Source organism: Eptatretus burgeri, chromosome 7 (assembly GCF_056783735.1).
Source record: "Eptatretus burgeri isolate ZD-2024b chromosome 7, Ebu_testis_v1, whole genome shotgun sequence".
In the NCBI taxonomy this organism is placed as follows: domain Eukaryota; kingdom Metazoa; phylum Chordata; class Myxini; order Myxiniformes; family Myxinidae; genus Eptatretus; species Eptatretus burgeri.
Genome location: NC_140967.1, coordinates 25,262,792 through 25,289,893, shown reverse-complemented (window position 1 = coordinate 25,289,893; position 27,102 = coordinate 25,262,792). Strand labels below are relative to the sequence as shown.

General features: G+C 43.4%; 1 protein-coding gene across 1 annotated transcript in view; it reads right to left on the bottom strand.

Moving 5' to 3' along the window:
- DYNC2LI1 (dynein cytoplasmic 2 light intermediate chain 1) overlaps positions 1–27,102 on the bottom strand; it is a 58,742-nt gene that overhangs the window by 16,392 nt on the left and 15,248 nt on the right. Inside the window, exons 5-9 of the mRNA XM_085887732.1 lie at positions 26,666–26,754; positions 18,540–18,726; positions 12,176–12,244; positions 11,745–11,822; positions 10,322–10,401 (exon numbers count right to left, since the gene is read on the bottom strand). Of these exons, the coding sequence (XP_085743858.1) occupies positions 10,322–10,401; positions 11,745–11,822; positions 12,176–12,244; positions 18,540–18,726; positions 26,666–26,754 (503 nt within the window). The remainder of the gene's footprint in view (positions 1–10,321; positions 10,402–11,744; positions 11,823–12,175; positions 12,245–18,539; positions 18,727–26,665; positions 26,755–27,102) is intronic.

Below are 27,102 nucleotides of genomic sequence, written 5' to 3'. Positions count from 1 at the left end.
CACACACACACACACACACACACACACACACACACACACACACAAACACACACACACACACACACACACATCTCCAGATGAGTGCTTTTGAGTGGACCGTTGTAACTGTGCCTGTTCAAAGTTCCATTGTGGTAATCTATGCATAAAGTACATAAAAACGACATAAACAAAGAATTGCCTTCAAACAGAGTTCTTTGAAAGAGGAATTCAAGTGGGAAATTAGCAAAATTCAATTCAAAAATATATCAAGCCACAAAGAATACAATGTCAGTTTATGCTTTTCACAGCTTGAACCAACATTCGTGGGGCAACTTAGCTAAATATAGCATAACAATTGTGCATTTTGCGAGGAAAGCACCAAATTTGGCACACTAGTAGCCTATCATATTATGAACAGATTTGGATATTGGGCCATCTCAAATTCAGCCACTGATGGCTGTGGCAGCCATTTTCCACTGCCATCAAAAATTTTGAGATGGCCCAATATCCAAATCTGTTCATAATATGATAGGCTACTCGTGTGCCAAATTTGGTGCTTTCCTCACAAAATGCACAATTGTTATGCTAAGTTGCCCCACTACATGGCAGAACTTTAAACACGAGGTCAATGGACGTTAAAAAAAAAAAAGTCAAAATAGTGGGTGTATCATGAATGCAGATTAAACACAAAGGTTAAACAAAGTGATGTCAACGAAAATAAAATTGCACTACATTTTTTTCAGTGGGCGAGGCATGACCAGAGTCATGCATGGCACCGCAGAGCCCAACACAGTTTTTCGATGTGTTCAGATTGACAGTCTGTGTACTTTTGTCGTGTGTCACCATTGCTTTGAAACAAGCAATCAAGCAGCTTGTGGAGTGCTCGCTAAGTGACTTAAGCACTTAAGCAAGCATTCTAACGAAACGGTTGATAAGGAACGGCTGCCTTGACAAGCGATTAGCAATCGGTTATCACCACTCGGAGACGCCGGAATGTCAAACAATGTCCGAATTTGACAAATGAACACATTTTTAGCAGTCGGTACTGCTGCTCAGGTCAATTCTGCAGTTCAAAATTTTGAAATTTGGCTCAGGTTAAGAGATTCTGGAGCTTATCGCATGCGCGGAAATGAAATAAAGCCACAAACAGCATCGCTGGGTGTTTATAACTGATTCGTAGGTATGAAGATGAGGCATTCGATGACATGAGTGAGAAAAGTGAAAAAATATTTTTGAGCGCTTTATCATAAAGAAACTGTTGCAGCCTGTTCAAGTCAACGCATTGTTGAGCAGGTCAAAAAATAGCGAATTAGACCCCAGTGAGGAAGAGTAGGCTGATCAAGAATGAAGCATTGATAAAGGATAATTAAATAAGGCCGTCTGGTATATTTTTGTAAACATACTGGCTCAAGTTCTCTCTTCACCTTGTGAATGGATCAGAGTGACAAGGTCTTTTGGACCATTGGGGCAATAGCACATCATTGCTTGAGGAAAGTCAATTGGACCTCTGGAACCATGTCAAGGCCTCAGTGCAGAACAACAGGATTCTTGTTTCATAAAAAAAGCAGCAATTTAAAAACTTTTTTAGTTTTGCACAAAAGCCTTCCCTTTGTGTGAGACTAAAAAAGCTGGTTGGTGCTGCTTTTTTTGTGAATCGTGATCCTTCCAAACTACAATTATATATTTTCTGACTTTACACGTTGACTGCCAACTACGAGTGTACTCATTGTGCTGGGTGTACCAGATTCTGCCACTATGAATATTCTCGTAGAAAATATGACGTTATCGTATTGTAAACAGAACGTGCTGGCATGCCAGAAAACGCAACAAATGATCTGCTGGCAGTTAGGTGAACATAAATCATGATCATGATTATCAGTCTCCAGGAGATGTTTTGTTACTTCATTGCATTCATTCATGCCATTTTGAAGGGTAATGACAGTAGCAACAATGCCATCATACCAGTTGAGTCAGTGCTAAAAAAAAAGTCTGACAAGACAACTCGTACCTCGCATACGGAATTGAAAATCTTGTCCCACTGTCAGCTCCAAGGTTTCTCATAATGTGGGGTTTCCCCACCATTGGATAAGAAATGAACTTAGATTTGCTCATAGAAGGGTAAAATTTGAAAGTAAAGTATATGCACACATGCATACTTGGCGTGGCAAATGGGAGTGGTGTATACTCTAAAAGTTGGCAGTCAACGTGTTAACAAGACTCTTTGTTGCACTTATTTTACATCATTAAATGAAGTTTGTATTCTATAGAAGGTCAAATTACTAATTAGAATGTTCTATTCTATCAAAATAATTATGAAGAACACACTTTGAATATATATTTAAAGACAAAAGTAAAATAGAAAAAATGTAGTTATGAATTAAATGACTATTAGTTCCCATTCTGAGTGTCTGCTGGTTACATCATTTCTTTGGGACCTGACTGTGCTGCTGATGCAGTTCCCCATGTAGGTTCAAGCAATGATTTGGAACTTGGATGTGTGCCAGTGATACCTCATGTAATCTTCATAAAAATAACGTCTATTTGTGAAAAAAATAGAAATATAGGATTGTCCATCACCAAATTAGAGTTGCATCGCAACTCATTACTATTATGAGCTAGGCTGTATTACGATGGCTGTTATAGGATTTAATTGTTTTGTACATAACATGCAGTTATAGGTTGCTTGACTAAAGAGTTCGCTTCAGTTTGACCAAAATAGTTTGACTAAAGAGCCTTCATATTGTTGCAGGGCCGGGCATCGGCTGAAAGCACGACCGCTTGATGGAGCTGCAGAGTCGGCTCGACCGATCACCCGGAATTTAGATCGTACCTTTTCGGAAAACTCCGGAAAATTATGGGTCCCTTATTGGACCGAAGTTCGCCAATAGACAGTCCACGTGGGGTAGGGTCGATTGCCAATTTCAATTTACCTAAATACCCAAGTGGTCCAAACTACCGGGGAAATTCACCCTTGACATGCTCGTATGGAACGAACCGCTTAGCGTACTCGTTCCGTGTGCGATCCGAGCGGTTTGATCGCCGAGATCCGTCGGTCCCAAATAGCCCTTTACAACGGCAATGGCCTGGCTAATTTTCCAACACACAGCATGCTAAGCCAATGAAGGAAAGGACACGAACGAGCTGAAACATTTCACAAATGGGGATGTTTATTCACAATGGGGGGATGAGGGGAGCACATCAGGGCAGAGTTAAACCGAATATTAATGAATGCACGTATATACAGGCAAAAAGCACTTATACAATTCACTACTTAGCTGATTGGTGCCACAAACACACGAACGCACACACCCAAAGAATCATACCAAATGATCTTTATTGAGGCCAAACTCTGACCTGTCCGCCTCGTGCGGTCTTCAAGGACCAGGTCCTCGGGGCAGAACCAGACCCCCAGCACGATCCAGACGATCCAGGCGAACAAAGTCGGCAGGGCGAAGTCCGGCGGGAGAAGACCCTCCGCGGCACCGACCACTCCGTGCGCAGACGCCCTTTGAACTCAATCGCCCTGTGCGCAGATGTTCACGCTTCCCACCAGCACCAGAACCAGAACCCGTGCGCGCACTTCCTGCCAGGACCCGAACAACGACAAATGCGCAAACCGTGCCAGACCCAGAACAACTGAACGTGCAGACCGCGCCAGTAATTATATCCCCCTCTTTAGAGGGGGGGGAGGGGCTCCTCGCGACCCTCCCTCTCTCACTGGCCAAAACGGACGGCAAGCTCCCTGATTGGCCCGGGGGCGTGGTGACGTCACGCAGAACCCTTTCCTCCTGTCGCGGGATCTGATTGGCCGGGCGATGGTCACCTCACACGTTGCACGCTGATTGGTCGAGGGCCGCCGCGTGGCTCCTCCTTGAACTCCGCCTTCTTCCAAAGGACCGCCCCTCCAACAGGAAGTTGAGCAACATGGTTCTGCGGGGGCTCCGCCCACCAAACAGCCAGAGGAACTGTATTCTGCGTGGGCTCTGCCGATGTACGTGCTGACACGCACGTAGGCATGGCATTGGCCACAGCGAGGTGAAGGAAGGGAAGTGAAGGTGAGGGTGATGCGGTGTCATCAGCGCTGATGTTGGTGTAAAAATAAACGAAAAGAAAAACCCTAACTATCAAAATAACTGCACAGCGTATGAACATTTAATTACCCATTAGACCAGGGACAGGACCCGAACTGGCAACATGTACTTACCGATATAACTGATCTATAGGACCTGTATGTTGTGTGCTCATGACTTCCAGATTCGCAACACTACCCACTCCCCTTTTTACAGACTCGTCCCGAGTTGTCAAATTTTCATGTGACCAGCATGTGTAAGTTTCCCCTAGTACATTTTACCTTCGGATCCCTGAGTGCGACATTTTTTTTTCCATACATGTCCCGAAAATAAATAACCTATTAATGCGCTGTGTAACTAACTGACTCATTCAGACGACTTAACTAAAATTGCCAGCGCTATGACAAACATTTAGGTGGGTTAAGAACTTATTTACATTCTTTACCTAAACTAATATTTTACACTAACCATGGCCCAGGACCTGGCATCTGTGGGAAAGAAGGTATAGCAATGTCAACAGTTATGTGAGGGTGAGTGCTCCGCAGCTGAAGGGCGGACGTCTTCAGGGCCTGCTCAAAAGGTCCTTCTTTTGTCACTGAACCTTCTATTTTTTTCGAGTCTTCAGCTGCTGGAGGCAACTCACCCTAACCCGGCATGCTATATGCCATCCCACAGGCCATTTAAAGAGGTAGCCAGGCTGCCCAATACAGTCTCTGGCTCTCTTGTGCAAGAACAGGGAGGTAGCCGGCTGTCCAATGCAGTCCCTGGCTCCTCCCTGAAATGAAAGGATGGAACTGGACTGGATGCAAGAAACGGTGCACGGGCTGCTCAATGCAGTCCCCGTGGAGTGGCTGCCTGCCAGGCAGTCCTTGCAAAACTGGATGATCCTGGCGCACATGGTTGAGGATGATGACACAGGGGCAATGCAAATAAAAGGGTAGCAGGCATAGGGTTATGGCAGAGGCAGGGGAACAAGGCATGGCAAGGCAACCGCAGAACAACAAGTACAGCACAACAGGCTGGCAGGTGAAGCTGGCCGGCCTCCGGTCTCGTTCCGTGTGGGTCTGGAGGGAGTGTGGTGGTGTCGGCTGCTCCAAAAGCGGGCTCAGACCTACCCTACTGTCTCCCCCCAACCTATCGCCTTTGCCTGTCTCTGTCCATGCCCACTCCCTTAATTTGCAACACAAAACAACAAAATTTAGCCCCTCTTTATTTTAATTTTATTTTACTATTATTATTTTTTAATTACGTCTCCCTAACCCCCTTTATCGTCTTTGTCCGGCTAACCTATCCTGTCAACCTAGCCTACTCCCAACCCCTATGTTCCCATTTTGGAGGGGAATAGGGAGAGACTAGCGTCCTGTCTCGAGGCCCAACAACCCCTCAGAATGGCCTCCTCAGAGTTCAGCAATCTAATCCAAGGTGGTTCCAGCAGCCTACGGAGAGCGAAGGGATGGATGGTGCGAAGGGGTACTTCTCCTTACTATCCTACTTTTTATTAAACTTTAAACTACCCCGGGGCTTTCCAAAACACCTGCCATTTCAACTATCGGTTCTAAAAACCATGATTCCCGTCGCATGTGTTGGTGTCCATTATAAATTTGGGCCTAGCCCTCAAATTTTCACTCGTGCCCTTGCACAATTTCGTGGCTGGGCAGCGTGGCTCACTTGGCAGGGATTTCTCTCCTGCCGGACTCTGACTACGGCACCCCCGGACCCTGAGGCTGTCTCCGAGCCTACCTGCTCCCTATGAACAAGGGGGTTGCCCTTCCTGGCATTGCCCCCCTTCCATGCCCACGTGGCATCTTTGGTGCTCCTGGTCCCGATCTGCAGGTCGCCCGTGCCCAGTACACTATCCTGGTCCCTTGGACCCGTGGCCTACTACTTCGGTGCCCGGGGTGCCCATGACTCGGTACTCACCTTCCCAAGCCACACTCCCAGCCGGTCAATTTTACTCCTGCACCTCTCCAAATGGGTATCGTGCCTTCACTCCACACCAACAACAAAACGACCTCCAATTGGCAAATTTGACTAACCCACTAACTAACATTAAACTGACCCCGGGGTCCCTTGGGTGGGAATTACTTCTCCCCTCAATCATTCATTCGCACCATGCATTCCACATTCACTCCATACACACATAGGCCCGCTGACCCATACTCGTTCATTGCACATTTTCCTTTCACTTTCCAATCCACTCCATATTCTGCCTATGTTCCCCTCACTATCTCGTGCTCCCTCGTCATCCCTTATTCCAATGCACGTTCCTTTTAATCTACATAGCGAAGCTACATCCCCACTACACATTCCAAGTCTGTCTGTGTCTTCCAGAAATCCATTTTCCATACTAAATCTAACCTAAATTCCCACTAACTAACCCATTCATTCCACAGGCTCCATGAGGAACAACTCATGTCCCCATGAAGCCGGTCTAACTATCGCTAACCCTCCCACTAACTAGTGCTTCCTTTGCCCAAACTGGGCTGCATACTGGAAGTAAGGTTAAAAAAAAAAATTCTGCAGCGCCATGGTGGCGGTTTACGGCGCGGCCGTTCGTCCCTTTGGGCGATACTAACGTCCCCTCCGATGGCCGATCAGTGCAGCCATGACATCACCCTGCACATCGTAACAAGCGCTCGCTCTTGCGGGATTCCCCACGAGGGATGGCGTGCGCTGTTCCCCCGGCATTTGTGCCGCAAGATTCCCGCCGATGACGTCACTCATGCACCCAACCTGCGCAGTTTCCCGTGCAGGCTGGCACGCGCGCATCGCCCCAGAAACCCGCTCCGTGTGTTCCGTGAACAGAACACGCGGTATGCAGCACGTGATGCCCCAGACACGCGCGCACATCGGAACCAGCGTATTCCAAATTCAGTCAACCCTCGCCGCCATTTTAACCGTCCGCGCGACGGTCTTTCCGGAAACGCGGGATGTTCCCGCACCGGAATTCCTTCATGAAGACGCGCGCGCGAGGGCAGTTTGCGAAATGCCGAACGGGCCTCGTACGCGACGTCCCATGAAACTGGCGCGGTTATCGAAATAACCCTACGCGGCCTCTTCAGCTCACCATTCCCGTCTCCCGTCTGGATCCGTCCATTTACCAATTTCATGCATGCACTCACGCACGCCATGCCACTCGTATTCTGCACACCTTTCAACACACTCGTACCACTCATACTCTTACCCACATACACCGGGACATTCACACTGGGGAATCATGTTACCTCAAGGGGTCCCGGGATCTCTTTATCCCCCAAGCTGCGCGTGTACCCATTAACAGCACTCATCCGCTCCACCTCGTTCGGCTCGACCGGACGCATCTCGTCGCGATCTGCTTCAAAGGAGCATATTTCCTCCCTCCGTTCCTGAAGGAGGCTATCCGGCTGCTCGCACCAGGTCACAAAACATTCCCCAAACTCAATCCCATTGTTCCTCACTATTCCTACGTGTGTGTGTTCGTCAATAGTTCCATAATCCTGCGTCGACCTTTGTGTCTCTGTGACTTTTTCCGTCATCCCCTCGCGTTCATTAATGTCTCCCCTTGTCTCCTTTATTATCCGCATCTCCGTCATCGTTAATTTCTCCGTCACCTCCTTTGTTTCTTCCGTCGTCCCCTGCTGTCTCACCCAACATGTCTCGGTCTCCCCAATTACCGTGACGGCGTCTCTCGTCATGCCGACCTCACCCGTATCCATTGCGGGCCGGACACAATGCACACTCCGTGTCAGTCCGGTGTCTCTGCCACGTGGCGCCGCCATTTTGTCACTCGCGGTCCGCATCTCGCCACTCATTGCCTCCGTGTGCGCATCCATATGGTCCATCATGCTTTGCGTACTCGCTTTAATATATCCTATCATTTCTTCTTTTATTTCTTGCATCATCCCCCGCATCATCTCCACCACCCGGCCCCAGTCAAATGTCCCTGACGGAGCCGATTCGGTAGGGACCAGGAGGGCAGTTTGCTGGAGGGGGCACTCATGCGCCGCCGACGGAGTCGATTCGCTAGGGACCGGGAGGGCAGTTTGCTGGAGGGGGCACTCATGCGCCGCCCCTCCCGCCGCTCCCAAAACCACTTCTGGGTTCGGCTGCGGGGAAAGTTCTTGTATGGGGTTGGCGTCCTGGACTAGAGATCCGTCTGCACTATTAACACTACCCACCTGCCTCAGCTCGTCTTGGCTAGACATGTCACGTGTTGGGAATAAAATTTAAACTGCTCGTAATTTGGGGGGCACAGGGGGGTTCGCTCCCTACACCCCTGATCCGAATCCGTGAATTTCACGGAGACGGAGGGGTTTGAATTCCGCTCCTGAACACCAATGTTGCGGATTCGAACCTGCAAATTTACGGAAGTGGATGGGTTCTCGCACCCCACTCCTGACTACCAATGTTGTGGGGCTGGGCATCGGCCGCAAGCACGACCGCTATATGGAGCTGCAGAGTCGGCTCGACCGATCGCCAGAATTTAGATCGTACCTTTTCGGAAAACTCCGGAAAAGTATGGGTCCCTTATTGGACTGAAGTTCGCCAATAGACAGACCACGTAGGGTGGGGTCGATTGCCAATTTCAATTTACCTAAATACCCAAGTGGTCCAACCGACCGGGAAAATTCACCCTCGACGATACTTGTACGGAACGAGCCGCTTTGCGTACTCGTTCCGTGTGCGATCCGAGCGGTTTCATCGCTGAGATCCGTCGGTCCCAAACATCCCGTTACAAGGGCAACGGCCTGGCTAATTTTCCAACACGCAGCACGCTAAGCCAATGAAGGAAAGGACACGAACGAGCTGAAACATTTCACAAATGGGGATGTTTATTTACAATGGGGGGATGAGAGGAGCACATAAGGGCAGAGTTAAACCGAATATTAATAAATGCACGTATATACAGGCAAAAAGCACTTATACAATTCACTACTTAGCTGACTGGTGCCACGAACACACATACCCACACACCCAAATAATCGGACCAAATGGTCTTTATTGAGGCCTAACTCGGACCTGTCCACCTCATGCGGTCTTCAAGGACCAGGTGCTCGGGGCAGAACCGGACCCCCAGCACGATCCGGACGATCCAGGCTAACGAAGTCGGCAGGGCGAAGGCCGGCGGGAGAAGGCCCTCCGCGGCACCGACCACTCCGTGCGCAGACGCCCTTTGAACTCAATCGCCCTGCATGCAGATGTTCATGCTTTCCGCCAGCTCCAGAACCAGAACAGATGCGCGCACTTCCTGCCAGGACCCGAACGACGAACGCGCCAGACCCAGAACAACTGAACGCACAGACCGTGCCAGTATTTATATCCCCCTCTTCGGGGGGGGGGGGGTCCTCGCGACTCTCCCTCTCTCACTGGCTGGTTTTGGTGCACAAAATCGCTACTCATCTCTCTCACTGGACAAAATGGGCGGCAAGCTCTCTGATTGGCCCGCGGGCGTGGTGACGTCACGCGGAGCCCTTTCCTCCTGTCGCAGGATCTGATTGGCCGGGTGACGGTCACCTCACACGTTCCACGCTGATTGGTCGAGGGCCGCTGCGCGGCTCCTCCTTGAACTCCGCCTTCTTCCAAAGGACCGCCCCTCCAACAGGAAGTTGAGCAACATGATTCTGCGGGGGCTCCGCCCACCAAACAGCCAGAGGAACTGTATTCTGCGTGGGCTCCGCCTACGTACGTAGGTATGGCGTCGGCCAGAGCGAGGTGAAGGAAGCAAAGTGAAGGTGAGGGTGATGCGGTGTCATCAACGCTGATGTTGGTGTAAAAATAAACGAAAAGAAAAACCCTAACTATCAAAATAACTGCACAGCGCATGAACATTTAATTACCCATTCGACCAGGGACGGGACTTTAACTGGCAACATGTACTTACCGATATAACTGATCTATAGGATCTGTATCCTGTTTGCTCATGGCTTCCAGATTTGCAACAATATCACTCTGATAGGTGGATGTCAAAAAAAAAGATTAAAAAAAGTCTTTCAACTAAACTGTTTGCTTTATGTATTTGCTGAATTAAATCTTGGTATGCTTGCTGCATTGGATCCCTGTTGTCCTTTGTCTGGATATTACTGTGCTTTAAATGGAAGGAGCTCAATATTGAAATGCTGGAATCATCATTCATTGTTTTAAGGCAGCTGTATAAATACTGCCACTAACAAAAACCAGCTGTGACTCTTTACAACTCGTGGAATGCGTGACAGTCTGACAACATTATGAAAATTACATTGGGGGATTTGAAAAAAATACTTCTTTCCGTAAAATTCCAGCATATTAAATCTTACCCAAGTGGGGAACTGAAGACAAGATGATTGATCACATTTCGAGTCCGAGTCATCATGCTGTCCTTTGTGTTGCTGGTAAACTGTAGCATAGACAATGGAAAAAGTTAACCAGAGGGAATAGCAACCAATTTAATACTGAACTTTACAAATCGAAACACCTTTCTGCTTGAATATTAATCACTAGTAGGAGCTACCACCCGGAAGGGTAGGAGGGGATGGGGATACCCAGCACTCCCCGAATAGGTTAGCTTCTCCCCGGTGGGTTCAGGAAGTTTTGGACATTGAAAGGCGAAGGAGTTATTGGTCTCATGGTGGTTACTTTTTGCCTGCAGATCGGCGGCAGCACTGCCCGACCCCACATCCCAATGTACACTTTATAGCGGTCTTTGGTGGCCTCAAAACGGGCATCAAGGCCAATGTGTGGTAGCTTCAAACTTTGCCCAGGTTGTGAAGTACCTACACCCAAAACTTGTGGCCTCTAAGTGCTATAGTTAGGCTTTGAAAGAATATCGCACTTGGAAAAAAAAAACATCATTCTCTTTGAAAACAACTACTTAGAACGCAGCAGATGTGCCATAGCAAATTTATGAAAAAGAGCATTCACAATTAAATTAATGCAAGGACATGTTTGTGAAGGACTCATTTAGTGATTGCAATTTGAGGTGCCTCTCAATTCCTTTGCAATTATCTAAGCAACAGACCTAAAAATTATGCTGATATTCCATAGAATCCATCTTAATTTAGTTGAAAAATTATCTCAGGTCCCAGGTAACATATAGTTTTCCATATCAGACCAAAAAAAACAAACTTAGGCTAATTAACCACAAAGAACCCGGAAGATTTCCCATGTTTTCAACGCATGACATGTTAAGTTGTATAGAGCATCTTAATAAGTCCTTCTGTGGCATGGCATTCTAATCACAAAATAAATCACAAAAACAATGTTAACATTGTAACAAAGAATATATTAATTAATATCGTAATATTAACAACAATAATAACAGTACTATCATTTGGCAAGATTAATAATGAGCGTATAATCCCCGCACTGGCCGAAGCACATCTGGGCTTGGTGAAAGGCAAGTTAATGCTCAAGCAGTACAACAGGCAAGTGTGCTACAAGGCCATGAAGACCAATCAAAATTTGATTCATCAAACCAACGGGCCCACTATTTGTTAAAAACAATGTCGATAATAAGATGCTTTTGAGGAGAAGCTTGGTCATAGATAAGTGATCCCAAAAAGTTTCCTTAAAATATTAAATTTCAACACATAATAACTGTTCTGCAAGTTAAATAATGTCATTTAATGGCTTCACATCTTCCTTAGTTTAACCACAATCTATTAAATAATGTGTGAAACTGAACAGATCCTATTGAAAACTTAAACCAACATGATTCATTAAAAAAAAAACTGGTCTTACCAGTAATGTTCCTCCATGGACATGGGAGACAAATCTTAGGGTCTTGCAGATAAGTTTTTGCTTATCAGAGTCAAACATCTGCAACAAAAAATGAAGTAAATGTGAGCATCTAGTATAGCCACTAACGCAAATTCCAAGGGTATAAAATACATCACATTTTGGAACAAAAATAATGCTACTTTCATGGTCATGATCTGGAGCTGGTTGGAGTATGGTGGCATTTTAATCATTTTTTGATAAAAGCACCTTTACTTAATTCATTTAACAAGCATATCTGTCAATAATTTGTAATTTCTCAAAAATATGCTTGTTATTATCCAATGACACAGTCAAGACAATTCAGTTATCAAAGTCAGAAATTGTCTGTCCATGTGCTTACAGGCCATTAGAAGTCTCCTGTTTGAGGTGCAATGTTCATGAAACAAAATTACCTGGAATAGGTCATATTTGGTGCCCAGGATGAGCAATGGGGTGGAGAATAGATCCAGTTTATTTCTGTCCTAAATAAGGAAACAAAAGTGGTGTCATTTACATGTAAGATATGAAATGTAATGGATAAATTATCACATATTTTATATTGATAAAAAACAAGCAAAACAATAAAGTGTTTCATAACAAGGATGCAATATCCAATGTTCTAGAATGAGCAATTTAAGAGCTCAAGCTGGAAAATAGGACCAATGGACCTGGAGCATATCTGGTCTCTGGCCTAATGTTGTAACCCAACGGGTCCAGAGAAGAAGATTTTTGAATTTACACGATTTTCCCAAAAATTGATGAAGTCGGCCATTTTGACACACTTCCGGTTATGTGATCAGCATGACCTCTGCAATTTAATATCCCTACCCTGGCCTCACGTTGTAACCCAAATTTGGTAGCATTCTGACTGGTGGGGTTGGAGAAGAAGATTTTTGAAGGAATTTACTAAGTCCCCCATTTTGACCTACTTAAAGTCACGTGACCGGAACGAGCTTTGCAATTGTCGTGACCAGTCAGGAGCGAAACGTTGCTGCCAAATTCCAGCTGGATCGGCCCAGTGGTTGAGCTGGAGAAGTCTAAATAGGAGACAGACGGACGATTACAATACAGTATCTGGAATTCCAATTCCAGACAAAGCTAAAAAAAAAAGTATGTGCAGATGTATGAGCTCAAAAGGACATTCACTGACAAAGGGCTAAGTCCATACGTATTTACACTGGAAAGGAAAGGGCAATCAGATGGAAAGATGGACTGGGAAAACAAAAGTATAAAAGCTCAAAGTGGACACATGATTTGGCATAGTGATGATCAGCTAACAGCTTAAATGAATGGAGGTTGGAGCATGATTGTGAAAAAAAACTGGAAGGCAATTCTACATCGAGAAAACATAGGGAACCTTTTGACAACCTACAAGGCCTTCATTCACAGCTTGATGGAGTACTGCTCTCCCCTCTGTGTTGGCACCCCAACCTCACAACTTGGCCTTCTTGATGCTGTGTAAAGCAAGGAGCTCAAACATTGTCTCGGCCTGTTACTCTCAGATCTCAGCCAGGTTGGTGTCCTCTTTGTATTCTTCTTCAACTTTTTGGCCTTGCACCCTCTTCCCTCTCCCCCCCCCCCCCCCAGCTTTCTGCGTAGTACACACGGTCTGCCAGTAACTCTTTTCTTGTTAAAGTCCCAAAATCTAGGCACACTGCTCATCTCCACTCATTTGTTCATCTTTAATCTCACTTGTGGAACCAACTTCCATGATCTGATCAGCCCCCTTCTCCCTCCAAGTCTTCAAGACAGCTGTTTACAACTGCCTCAGGTAATCCCCCATCCGTAGTCATGATCTCTTTAACCTCAAATGATTAGTGCTGGGTAATGGTAGCAAAAAGTTGGTTCAGAAGCGGCTCGGTAAATTTGCCAAAAATCTACCGGGTTCCGGATCGGCTCAGAACTCGGATAAGTTAATTAAAAATATTTTTTCCCATGATCGAGGCTCGTGGAAGAGCGAGAATCAAGTGTATGTAAACCGATCGCATGGGAATGCATGGCTTCAATCTAAGTGGTGTTTACAGGTACAGCTGGCCATAGCACTGATCACATTGCAAGACAACAATGTCCGAAACAGGAAATGATCACGATGAATTAGCTTTTTGAAATTAGTTAGTGCAAAGTTTATTTCCATTCCTTTCATCCTATAATCTTAATATAAAGAGGTGAGTTTCTCCGGCATACTTAATTTTAAAAGGTTTCTACTTATGGCAGAGTGATACAAGTGGTATGCCAGTGTTTGAGCAAACCGAGCCAAAGAAGTTGATTTGGTTCATTTTGATTCAGAACTTCTTGCTGTCGAAGACTAGACCTTCCTGCTCAGCTGTTTCTAGAGGGCATAGAAGATAAGCATCATGTTCTTCCTCGGTCTGGCCATAGAGGGCAATGTCGTCCGCAATCCCCACGCACCGAGTTCCAAGCCAATCTGGGACGCAGTTGATTTTTGCCAAAATTAACAAGCTGGATTCCAACCAAATTTTTGTGACTGAGTTCCAGCACTTTCTGCCAGTAGTTACTATGAGAAGTAGACAGAGGTATTTCCCAGCCATATTCAGTTTAGTGATAGATTGTCATGTGGAACTTTCTTGTGATGAAAGACATTTTCCAAGTCATGGACAAGTGATTAATTTTTTTCCATAACTGTAGAAAGGAATGCTACCATAACCTGTCTGAGATACTGCTCTACATTTGGGAAGATTAATCATTAAAACAATATGGAATATTTTCCAGGGAAGCAAGAAGTATTTGACCGAGCAGAACAAGGACAGGGTGAATGATTGAAAGAGGTGAAGGTGCAAGACTGAAATGGAGTGGAAAATCCCCATTAAAAAAATTATTATGAAACAGAGAGAGGTCCGTATTCTGCCAAATTCATGGGAGAGAAGTTGACATCCTCTCTGGACATGCTAATGATCTTCAGAGCTTTGAACTTTACAGAATCAATAAGTGCCCGGTGGAAGGCAGGTGTTCTTGCCCAAAGTGGGAAGTCATATGCCAGAGAGGTTCTCAAAAATGCCTTGCATATTGTGAGGGGATGAGAAGCACAAATGAAGAACTCAACCATACAAAGGGTGCCAATATATCACCTGCCTCTTGAGGTCAGCTTTAAAATTTGGACTTCCCATAACATATTGTGGCTGATGTTGAGGACAAAAAGCTCCTGCTGGGCAGGAGGATCTCATTAAGTGGCTGGGCACAAAAGGTTGGGGAATTTGACATATCCTCACTGAGAGATATTGTGAGAACATTAGCCTCATCTGGATTGACTTGGAATGGGTGGTCATTTTAGCATTAATCAACAATACCTGGTGTTGTTATCGAATGTTAGGTTCCTGATACTGCACAGTTTGCATTGGTATGATTGCCTTTTTATGCAATATGCCTTTGTTTGTAAGATTTACTGAGAAGATGTAAATGCATTCATTAACAGATAACGATTTGTTTGCTCGAGCTACTTGTCATGGGTGCAAGACAAGATCGACCGACTTTTCTTTCCATCCAACTATCTATGCTCTACAAAATGCACTGTATTAAAAAAGGAAAATAGAACAATTAAAAGAAGAAACCAACTGACATCCCTCCACACCTGTCTTCAAAATCCCATGTACTGTTATTTTATCCATTGTCTCCGAACAACTTTTCGATTAATCTAAAAGTATAAGGGTGGCGTAAAGCTGACCTTCACAGTTTCTTCAGGATAATCAAAACAGAAAGAACTAGAAGGGCACTCAGTAGAGCACATATGGGCCAGGCTGATTAGTTTATGTTCTGCATTCCACTGATAGGCCGGATATGGATTTGGACATGGACTAAAATATAATCGGCTTTTTCTTGTCACCTAACCAACTCACCCACCAATTTTCATCTGAATCCATCCACAACTTTTTGAGATCTCCTGCTACATGCCATTTTTTGCCTCATTTCTCAATGGTGAAAAATCACTAAAAAATTATTGGATCCATATCTTCACCAAAATACAAACATTTCGTTGGTGTCACATACCCAAGCTCTCCACCAAATTTAGTTCAAATCTGTCCACAACTTTTTGAAATATTTTGTTCACGAACAGATAACCAAACAGACAGACAGATGGACAGGGGTGAAAACATAACCTCAATTCACCTTCAGTGGCAGATCACTACAAAATTACTAAAACTTAGTGCAGTGGTAGTGGGGAAATCTGGTAACTCCTATTTAAAGTGACACCACAACTGCACAAGGCATTCCAAGTATTTTCAAGATGGTGGAAAACAGCATGTCAAGTGATAGGGGAGAGTGTTGTGTAATGAAGTCACTGATAAGCAAAAAAAGTCACACCAGAAAAAATCTACTGGAAATTAGTTGCTCCTTACAGAGAAACATTCAAATGGTGCAAAACAATTCACAGATCATGGACATGCTCATGTGCAACCAAATGTTTTTGCACAGTTGAGTTGGGCAATCATCACATAAATGCCCATGAAACTGCAACGGCACTTGGTAGAGCACATACCTCTGCCAGGCTGAACAGTTTACACTTTGTATTCCACCGATAGGCCGGTTAAGCTGAGCTGAACCAAAATCGAATCAGCTTGTTATTGTCATTTAACCAACTCATCCACCAAGTTTCGTCATAATCCATCCACAACTTTTTGAGATATTCATCAACAGACTACAGTGGCCTGCAAAAGTATTCATCCCTCTCAAAGAAGTCATACATAAAGTGGTGGAGAGGCACCGTTCAGTCGAGGGTTATAATAAGATTTCAAAGTCACTCATTATCATTTTGAGTGTGGTGAAATCCATCACGAAGAAGTGGAAGACGTGTAACATGACACAGCCACTACCCACATCAGGTGGCCTATCCAAACTCAGCAGACGGGAAAGCAGAAAACTAGTTCAGGATGTCACTGTAAATCCAACAATGACTTTGAAAGATCTGCAAGGCTCTATATCCGAAATGGGGGTCGGTGTTCATAAATCAACAATGTCTCATTCCCTTTGCAAAGCTTGCCTCTATGGACAGGTGGCAAGAAAGAAACCATTACTGAAAAGGACGGATCTAAAAGCTTGTATGGAGTTTGCAATAAAAAACAAAACATCTTAATGATACTGCAGGCACGTAGAGAGAGGTTTTGCGGTCATACGAGACAAAAATTGAACTTTTTGATCTAAATTTAAGGCTTTATGTTTGGTGAAAACCTCACACTGCACATAATGCAGATAACACCATGCCTACTGTGAAGCATGGTGGTGGAATCATCATGTCATGGGGATGTTTTCATCAGCAGGGACTGGCAAGCTTATCAAGTAGAAGGGACAATGAGCAGTGAAAAGCACAGTCGAGTCCTTGATGAAAACCTTGAGTCAGCCATGAATCTGAAACTGGGTGGGAGATTCTCATTTCAGCAGGACAATGATCCGAAGCACAAAGCTAAAGCCACACTGGAGTGGCTGAACAAGAAGAAAATAAATGTTCATGAGTTGCCCAGTCAAAATCCTGACTTCAACCCAATTGAACATTTATGGCGAGACTTGAAGATTCCAGTCCATCGACGATCCCCATCAAACTTTGCAGAACTAGAGCAATTTACACGTGAAGAATGGGCAAATATTTCACCATCTCACTGTACAAAGCTGGTAGAGACCTACCAAAAATACTCATTTCAGTCATTGTTGAAAAAGGTGCTTCCACCAAGTACTGACCTAAGGGGCTGAATACTTTTACAACCAGTGAATTTTGATTTGTACATGTTTTTTTCAGGTATTCCTGACATGTAACCTCCTTCAACTATAATAATGTTTAGTTTGATCTCTTCAGTTATGAATTTAAAAGTTCATTTGGAAAAATCGTTTCTACATAATTCATAATTCATCTAAATGTGGCATTATTAGTAGGGGGTGAATACTTTTGCAGGCCACTGTGTATTGCATATCGTGTTTGGCCCCATTTCTCAACAGTGAAGAATCATCCATAAAAATGTGAAAATTCTCACATCTCGGTCTTCACCAAAATCAAATCAATTTGTCCTCGTCACACACTCAACATGTCCACCAAGTTTCATCCGAATCTGTCTACAACCTTTTGAGCTATCATGCTCTATATTGTTTTCACCCCCATCTCTCAATGGTGAAGCATCACTTTTAAAATTATAGTATCCAGTTCAGGATCTTCACCAAAATCGAATCATTTTGTCCTTGTCGCACACCCAACATGTCCACCGAATTTCATCTGAATCCATATCCTGTTCACAGACAAACAAACAAACAGACAGACAGGGGTGAAAACATAACCTCCGTCCACCTTAGGTGGCGGAGGAAATAAAAGCAGAATTGTATCGGTATTGGAAGTGAGTAAACTAGTTCATTTGCAGCTATAATTAAACAAGGTGTGATAATGAGGGGTGAGGAAGGGTGTAAGGAATGTTCAAAAGCACTTTCATTTTATCAGAACGCTATGGGAATGGAAAGAGCTGAACGACCTTCCGCATAGACTCCAGATATGTGATCGTGTTAATTCCAATCGTTTTGGACAGTTGCATCAAATCTCAAAGCTATGAGGATGTGAAAGCAAATATCTTTAAAAGCCTGCAAATCTGAGGTGAAGAATTGTATGTTTCCAGCAATAAGGCAATTATTTCTTTCAAATTTCCTCGGTCTGCAATGTTGAGCCACCTTAAAATACTACTGTCTCATATCCTTGTCCAAAATGTACCAGCTTCACGACAAATCTTAAAGAATTGCAAATAAATGAATAAAAGTACAGATAAAGCAAAGAAAAATATTGGCTTCACCTACCACATGGTCTCTGCCAAATTTATTCAACATCTTGTTTTTCATTTGATTATGGATATTATGATCTGTTTTGTCCAACTCTGCCACTGCAGTCTGGACAGAAGCTCGAGCCAGCATCAGAAGATCCAGAAAATTTTGACAAAATCTTTCAGGTGCAGAAAGATCCAGAACCAATACAAGAGTGAGCCTCCTGCACACAACATTTCAATAGTGTTAATAACAGAGCAACTTAAAACATACATTCAAAAAGTATTAACTGCAAATATTTCAATAGTTCAGTGAATTAATCAGAAAAAGGTGAATTTTGTACACACAGACAAGGCTCATGGAAGAGCCAGTAAATTAAACAGATCAGGACGTAAGAGGACATAAGGAAGTCGAGAGAGGAGGAGGGGGATACAAACAGCAGAGTTGAAGACAAAAATAGAGTGAGACTTGGACAAACAATGGGTGTGGGGAGAAATAGTGGACAGGAAAGGATGTATAGGGTGGACAAGATGGATACAGAAGGAAACTCTCAGGAAGAAAAAACTGGAAATTTGGAAGGAGGCGGGCTTGGGGGTTAGCGAGGGTTCATTTAGCAAGGGTAATTTTGATAACTACAACCCTCAAAAATAAAACATTAACAATATAAACCAAACCAAGATGTGTTACCAATGAAACCTATCAGCTTAATTAATTGAAACAAGACAACAAAAAGTAAACCACATCAAAATAATACCCAAATGAGAACCTAGCAGAACAGCTAAAACTTGGAAAATAGTACACCCAAGGTATTTAGAGAAGCCAAACGTGCCAAATGGAATCTCAGAGTAGGTAAAGCAGCAACAACAAACATAATAAAACAGCCCCGAGTGGGCTGACGGTCATCTCTTGAGGTTGTAGTTCAGACCTCTGCTGAATCCATAATATTCTGCTGAGGGTGAGTCAATTTGGAAGAACCCCCATGGAAGCCCCCTGATCTGAAATCAAAAAATCTAAGACTGAGGGATCCTGCAGACCATCGAGTAGAAGGGCTGTATCGGGATTCAGAGCAATCGGTTCGTAAATAAAGGACAAGTAGGGGTCTGAAGTTTTGGGGGGTAACCCCCCCCACCCCCGTGAGCCCCCCGATCCTAAATCGGAAAATCGAAGCACGAGCGATTGTGCGGGCTACCGTCTTGTATTCATTTGTCAAGTTTCAGAACAATCATCTAAGTGATAAGGGAGGAGTAGCAAAAATAGCAAAAAGTTAATGGATGACCTTACGGATGGACGGACATCGGGACCCCTTTTATAAGTACATCTCTTCGAGAATTGAGATGAGATGGCCGAAAAATCAACCGAAGAATGACAATACACTGCCATATTTACAATTTTGTTCTGGATTTTGTAAACAATGTGCAAAGTAAAATATATATGAAACAGCACTGTGCAAAACTTTGGGTAATTCCAAGGATATTCATACTTTAGGGTGAATTCATCAAATTATCAGTGATAACAGTCATATGTGTTTATTATTGTAAACTATCAGCCTTTATAAATGAGTGTGAAACAAACTGCTTAAGTAAATCACAAGAACAGTGTCATTTTCTAGAATTAGTCAATACTTCGTGTGGCCGCCCTTTGACTTCTTGAGTACCATCACTCTTTTATGCTTCCTATATACTACTGAAACACTCTTCCATGAATATTGTACCAAATATGCTATCGACAATCCATCCATCCATCCATTGGGACCACATTCTGTGCAGAGCGTTGGTGCTGTCTAAGCAGTCTCCTTGGCTATTGGGCACAATACTGGATGGGTCGCCACTCCAACTCAGGAAACGAGCAAGCTGGCACTCATTTTGCCGACCTCGGAAGGATGGCAGGCAGAATCAACCCCACCTGGTATTAATTCAACAGATGAGCGGGATTTGAACTCAGGATCCTCGGATCCCAAGCCCACCATCCTAACCATTAAGCCAACAACAGGCATTATTGAAAATCTACACTTCTGAAAAGTTAGTGGGGTTCCTCTTGTTCCTCTTTGTTTCCTGGTAGCTCCATATGGCCTCGATGGGACTCATGTCTGGGCTCTGGGGTGGCCATTCTAACACTTGGAGCACACCAGCTGTACCCTTGCCCTCCAAATACTGTTTTATCATGTTGGAAATGTGTTTTGGATCATTATCTTGTTGGAAAATGAATCCTCTTCCAATTAAACGATTTCCACTAGGAACTGCATGGAACTGCAGTAGTATCTGCTTGTACTTTTTTTTGGTAGCGTCCATTTGATTTCTTCCACCACCGATTTATGGGTGCCGGTTATGTTTTCACCCCTGTCTGTCTGTTTGTCTGTGAGCAGGATATCTCAAAAAATTATTGACTGATTTGGACGAAACCGAGTGGACAGGTTTGGTGCGTGACACAGATGAATTGATTCAATTTGAGTGAAGATGCAAATCTGGATCTGGATCCGGAAAAGATAATTTTTTAATATTCCAAGTGATTCTTCATCACAAAAAGATGTGGCCAAAAATGATGTATTGCATGATTTTGCAAAAAGTTGTGAACGAATGTTGACAAAACATGGTGGACGAGTTGGGTAGGTGACAAGAACAAGCAGATTCGATTTTGATTGAGGTTTGGATGCAGTGGGATACAAAATGTAAATTGTTAAGCCTGGTGGAGGTATGCGCTCTACCGAGTGCCGTTATAATTTTGTCAAGTTTTCCGATATAAAAGCTGAGATACAAGCCCAGACAGTCACAGAGCCTCCCCTGTGTGTAACAGTAGGCTGTAAACAATATGTGTCGTTGTAGTTCTTCAGGAGTTTGGCGTAGAAACTAGCATCTCAGATTCAAAAAGTTCAAACTCCGATTCAGCAGATCAGAGTACCCGAATCCATTGTTAATTTGCTCAATCTTGGTGGTGCTTTGCAGATTTCATTTGTCAGCTGCTGACTTGATATTCTTCTATCGCATAAGCTGAGAAACTTCAAGTGCTATTCTTACCTTGAGGAGGTTTTTCTGGGTCTTCCTGCCCTTTTCTTGTCCTGTATTGAGTCAGTTTCCTTCAGATATTGCAAAGTGCACCTCACAGCATTGCAGGAGATCTTCAGCTTTTCTGCTATTTTCTTCATAGCATGCCCTTCTTCTTGCAGAGTTTGTATTTTCACATGCTGTTCTCTTCAAAGTTACTTCCTTGGTGCCATTCTGAACCCACTCATCAACTGTTAACCAAGGGAACAGCTTATGAATACTAATTTCACATATTCACCGACTTCAACTTTGTTGCGGTTTCTTTGGTGGGGAGAGGGGTCGAGTTTGGCTTAAGTCTTTAGCCCTTCCGCGTTGTGTCCGAAGGTGAATTTTTTTGTCAGGAATAACAATAATTGGATTTAAGTATTTATATTCAGATGTTCTCAACTGTCGACAGCACAGAGATGTTGACAGGTCAGTGTCAATTAGGTTCCAAAGAGACCCATCTAGTCTAGATGCCAAACAGCCATTTCAGGGCAAAGCGTGCTTTAGCGTCATTATGAAGTTTTTTGGTTGATTCATCATCTCTGAGCTAACCTGAATCAGAATCAGCCGGGTGCCAGACTCGCACCCATGAGGAATTTTTTTTAGAGACGAAAAACAAAATGGCCACCACCGACTTTCGATAAATTCTGTTTTGGGCTATATCTTCACTTCTAATGCACTTACACATGCACAATTTTGGTGTCTACTACTATGTTTTCATGCGACAGACAAGGTAAACGTTGATGATTCTCTCAAGATTGGATGAGAAAAGATGGTGGAATTTGAATCTGAATGGCCAACAAGCTTCAACAAGACACTAACCAAGAAAGTGACCCTGATGACTTCGACCAAAAAGAGCATCAAGCTGGATGGAAGGCCAGTATATGATACCGAATTGATCTACACCCGAGCCATATGTCTCCAATAATAAAGGGATATTGATATCAAGGATGTCCTCTCTTACGAACTGTCCCCTGTCCCAGCCTCCTTGTTTGATGAGAGCGGTGCGATGCGGGCTCAGTCGAAAGCAATCAAGTCGAATCCAAGGTGTTCCAGATCCTGTCATCATCGATGGATGGGCCATGTTATGGACTGTACATTGGCCCACAAATGGTACAGTTGAGGATTGTATGATCAACTTCATGGGAACCATAAAATACCGCCTGGAGTGTTGTGATGTATACCTGATTTTCGACAGGTACATCAAAATCAGCACGAAACAAATGACGAGATCCAGTCGCGCAGGTCATGATTCAAGTCGAAAACATCAACTCAACTTATACACAACACTTCCAGCACAAAAATTGGTCTGAAATGTACCCTACAACAAAGTACAACTGATCGATTTGATCTGTCAGTATCTGATGACCCACAATGTGGACAACCAGACCAAATTGGTGATCACTGGAAAAAGATCCTACACCAGTACAAGTATGGAACAATTCTACACTCCAGAGACAGGATCTGAAAACACACCATGAAGAAGCAGATGTCATCATCATCCATCACATCGTTATAATTGTGTCAGGTGTCAGTGGTGACACACATCAAAGTGGTCTGCGACAATGCAGATGTCTTTGTCCTGTTGATTCATTTCTACCTCGAAGAAAAGATGACTGTGGATGTCAGAATGGAGAGTCCGTGTGCTGGGAGGGCGAACGTAGACATTCGCCACACAGCACTGAAACACAAAAGCATCGCCAAATATCTGCCTCCTGTACATGCTCTGACCGGATGCGATACTGTGTCATATTTGTTTGGCATTGGAAAGGCCACAGCACTGAAGGTACTGATGAGCAGACATCATCCCACCTTACTTGGTAAGCTGGAAGCAGACGAGGAAAAGATGATATCTGAGGCAACTACCTTCATTGCTGCCTGTTATGGTTCCAAAGTCGAAAGTGATATGTCCACACACCGGTATCAGTTGTGGAAGTCGAAGATGGCCAACTCCAAGATTACCTCTGCTCCGAAATTGAAGTCGTTGCCCCCATCGCATGATGCCTTTGTTCAACATGTACATCGTGCTCATCATCAAGTCATTATATGGAAATCGGCCACTCAGTCAGACCCTCCGAACTTGGATCCCATCAAGTATGGATGGTAAGAAGGTGAGGACGGTGCGGCGTTGTGTCCAACCACACTTCCACCTGATGTGTCTGCTGCACCAGCCGGCCATGTTCCACCGGGAGGTGTGGTTGTGTGGCAGCACAGATGTCATGTTCGATGTTTAGCAGTTGTAATGCCGGATCAGACTGTTGTAACGAACAGACAAGGGCAGTAGCTGCTAATCATGACGACGATGATGAAGATTGAACATAATGTAGAACATTGAATCCTTAACAAAGTTAATATTTGTTTGCCTAAAAATAAAAGGTAACTTCAAAATCATATACATGTACATACTTACTTTAAGACATAACCCAGTCATAGTTAACTATCCACATGTATCTGGATATATTTGTGTAAAAATCATATTCCAATATAATTATCAATTCATTGATCATTGCAAGTAAGTTACTTCAGCTGTCATTGACTATTATTGTACGTAGTATTAATATTTGAGGGTTCATCAAATTCAATTTCTTACTCGAAGTGATCAGTGGAACTGCAAAATAGCCATTTTTCATATTAAAATGGTGGGTATCTTGAAAATATGAGACAGGTCTTATATATATATATATATATATATATATATATATATATATATATATATATATATATATATATATATATATATATATATATATATATATATATATATATATATATATATATATATATACACACCTTTAATTTTATCATTATCGGATTCCTTGACCATGAAAACATAGTGGTAGACACCAAAATTGTGTGTGTAAGTGCATTAGCAGTGAAGATATAGCCCAAACCAGAATTTATCGAAAGTCGGTGGTGGTCATTTTGTTTTTCGCCTCTAAAAAAAATTCCTCAAGGGTGCGAGTTTGGCACCGGCTGATTCTGATCCAGTATAGCTCAGAGATGACGAATCAACCAAAAAACTTCGTAATGATGCCACAACATGCTTTTTCACATTTCCGCTGGACTAATCCTCTCTGAACTGGCAGTAGATCCATATGTGGACAAGGTGGTCAAAGCCATAAAGCAGATGTAATGGCTAATGGGAAAGCCCCAGAAGTAGATGGCATTCCACCTGAGGTCCTGAAGAAAGGTGGACCTGCTCTAATCAGGAGTCTCTATCAGCTCATTCAGTGTATCTGGCAAAGTTAATGTGTTCCTCAGGAATGGAAAGATGCCACCATCATTGCCGAGAACTAAAAGAAGTGTTCTTTTACATGTAGAAACGAAGTATTACCCTGCTCTCAGTTACTGAAAAGGTTCTTGCCAGAGTGGTACTCAATCACCAAAAGCCTTTAATAGAAAAAAAAAACTCCTCCCAGAGAGCCAAAGCGGATTCTGCTTATGGCGGTCAACATTAGAAATGATGTTTGTTTTGAGATAACTGTAAGAAAAATGTAGGGAGCAGAGGCAGGACTAGCACCTTGTTTTCATTGACCCAGTTAAGGTCTTCGACTCAGTAGACTGGGATATTGCATGGAGATTGCTGGAAAAGAGTGGCGTTCCATCAAAACTCGTCAACTTTATCCACAGCTTCCATTTAGATATGCAAGCAAAGGTACTGTATCTAATAATGGGGAAACAACTTCAAAGTATGACATCACAACAGGTTTCTGCCAAGATTGCATTATAGCTCCCACCTGCTTTACCATCGTATTCAGTTATTTGATTGGAATGGCACTTGAGGGTTTGGCAGACTACGGGTTTAGATTTCGCAACAAGCTAGATGGCAACCTGTTTAACTTGCGCAGGCTAAGGACAAGCAAGTCCATGCTAGATATCATCAAAAAACTCCTTTATGCAGATGATTCCGCATTTTCCTGTAATAACGTGGAGGAACTACGGAAAATTATTGATGCCCTGCATGATACTTGCACAAGGTGGGGACTGGCAATAAGTCAAGAAAAAACAGATATTACACCATCCATCACAATCAGAGTGGGTGATAAACCTGTTATTCTTGGAGACACCCCATTTAAAACAACAGACAAGTCTGTGTACTTGGGAAGCATTATGGAAACCTGGATGGTGAAATCCAGAAGAGATGAGCCAGAGCAACATCTACGTCCTACTCACTCCAAAGTCGAGTATGGTGTTGATCATGTCTATCCCTCAACACCAAGCTGATTGTATACCACCATGTCACCATGGTAATACTGCTATATAGAAGCGAGACCTAGACTACATGAAATAAACACATACACCAGCTGAAGGTGTTCCACCACAGATGCTAATGCCACATCATGCATATTCGATGGTCGCAAAAGATCACCAACATGGAAGTGGAAGTCCTAGCCAATGCCAACATAACAACCAAACTTGCATGACGGTGAGGACATCAAGACAGGTGGCTGGGTCACGTGTACTGGATGAAAGACCATCCTCTCCCAAAGAGAGCATTTTTTTGTGAACTGGTCACTACAACTCGCTGATATGGCAGGCCCTGTAAACTTTGGAAGGATGTCATCAAGGAAGACCTAAATATCTTCAATATTGAGGGGGAACTGACACAAATAAGGCAAAACTGGAGAGCAGCTATTAGAAAGGGTGCATTGATTGCTGTGGCCGCTAGTGCTACAAAGGCAGCTCAGCAGTGTGAGAAACAGTGAGGAAGGTTACAGCGTCACCCAGCGTTATAAATGACAGTGACATATTGATTGATTGATTGATTTTATATGTAGAATGGAAAGAAATATACAAAGGGGCCACAGTCGCCACAGGACTACAATAAGTGTAAGTAAGTAGTCGGTGCACAATTCTGCACTATTTGGCCCATAATTGCCATGGTGCATTCGCACGTTAATTTTTGCAACAGCTTCAAACATCAATCTTCTTGATTGTTGACTGAAGTGGAAATATTGTAACCCAAAATGGATCAGGTGACCCAACTTGTTTTAAAATAATGGCCAGAGGAAATCAAGATAACGTTGATTAAGGTATACTAATCTCCATGGCGACCCAACAATGCATTTTCAAATACAAAAGCTCTAAAGATCAGAAGGAGAAAGCTACAGAATGACATTCATCTTCGTCCTCAGTTACCTTATAGTCTTTGCAGTAATTGGGATTTTTAAAAGGCTGGAAAATAATGTCCCTCCACCAAGTTCCCACACATGGGCAATGTCTTTAACCTGAAAATACAGTCTATCATTACTAGGTTTGTAAGCATGGCATTAAACAAAAAAATAAGAGAACATTGAAAACATAATTAAGAACAAGTGACACGTTTTATCAATCACCTGAAGAAACAATGACCACTTTTGTCCTCTTGTTTGTAATATAATCGAATAATTACCTTCGCAAACTTTGTTGCGAAGGTTATGTTTTGATCGCTGTATATTTATTTATTTATTTATGTATTTATTCACTTGTGAATATGTGTGTTTGTTTGTTATTCGCATAACTCCAAAAGTATTGAACTGAATCGCAGCAAATTTGGTGGGATAATTGGTTATTATCCGAGGACCATTTGATTAGAT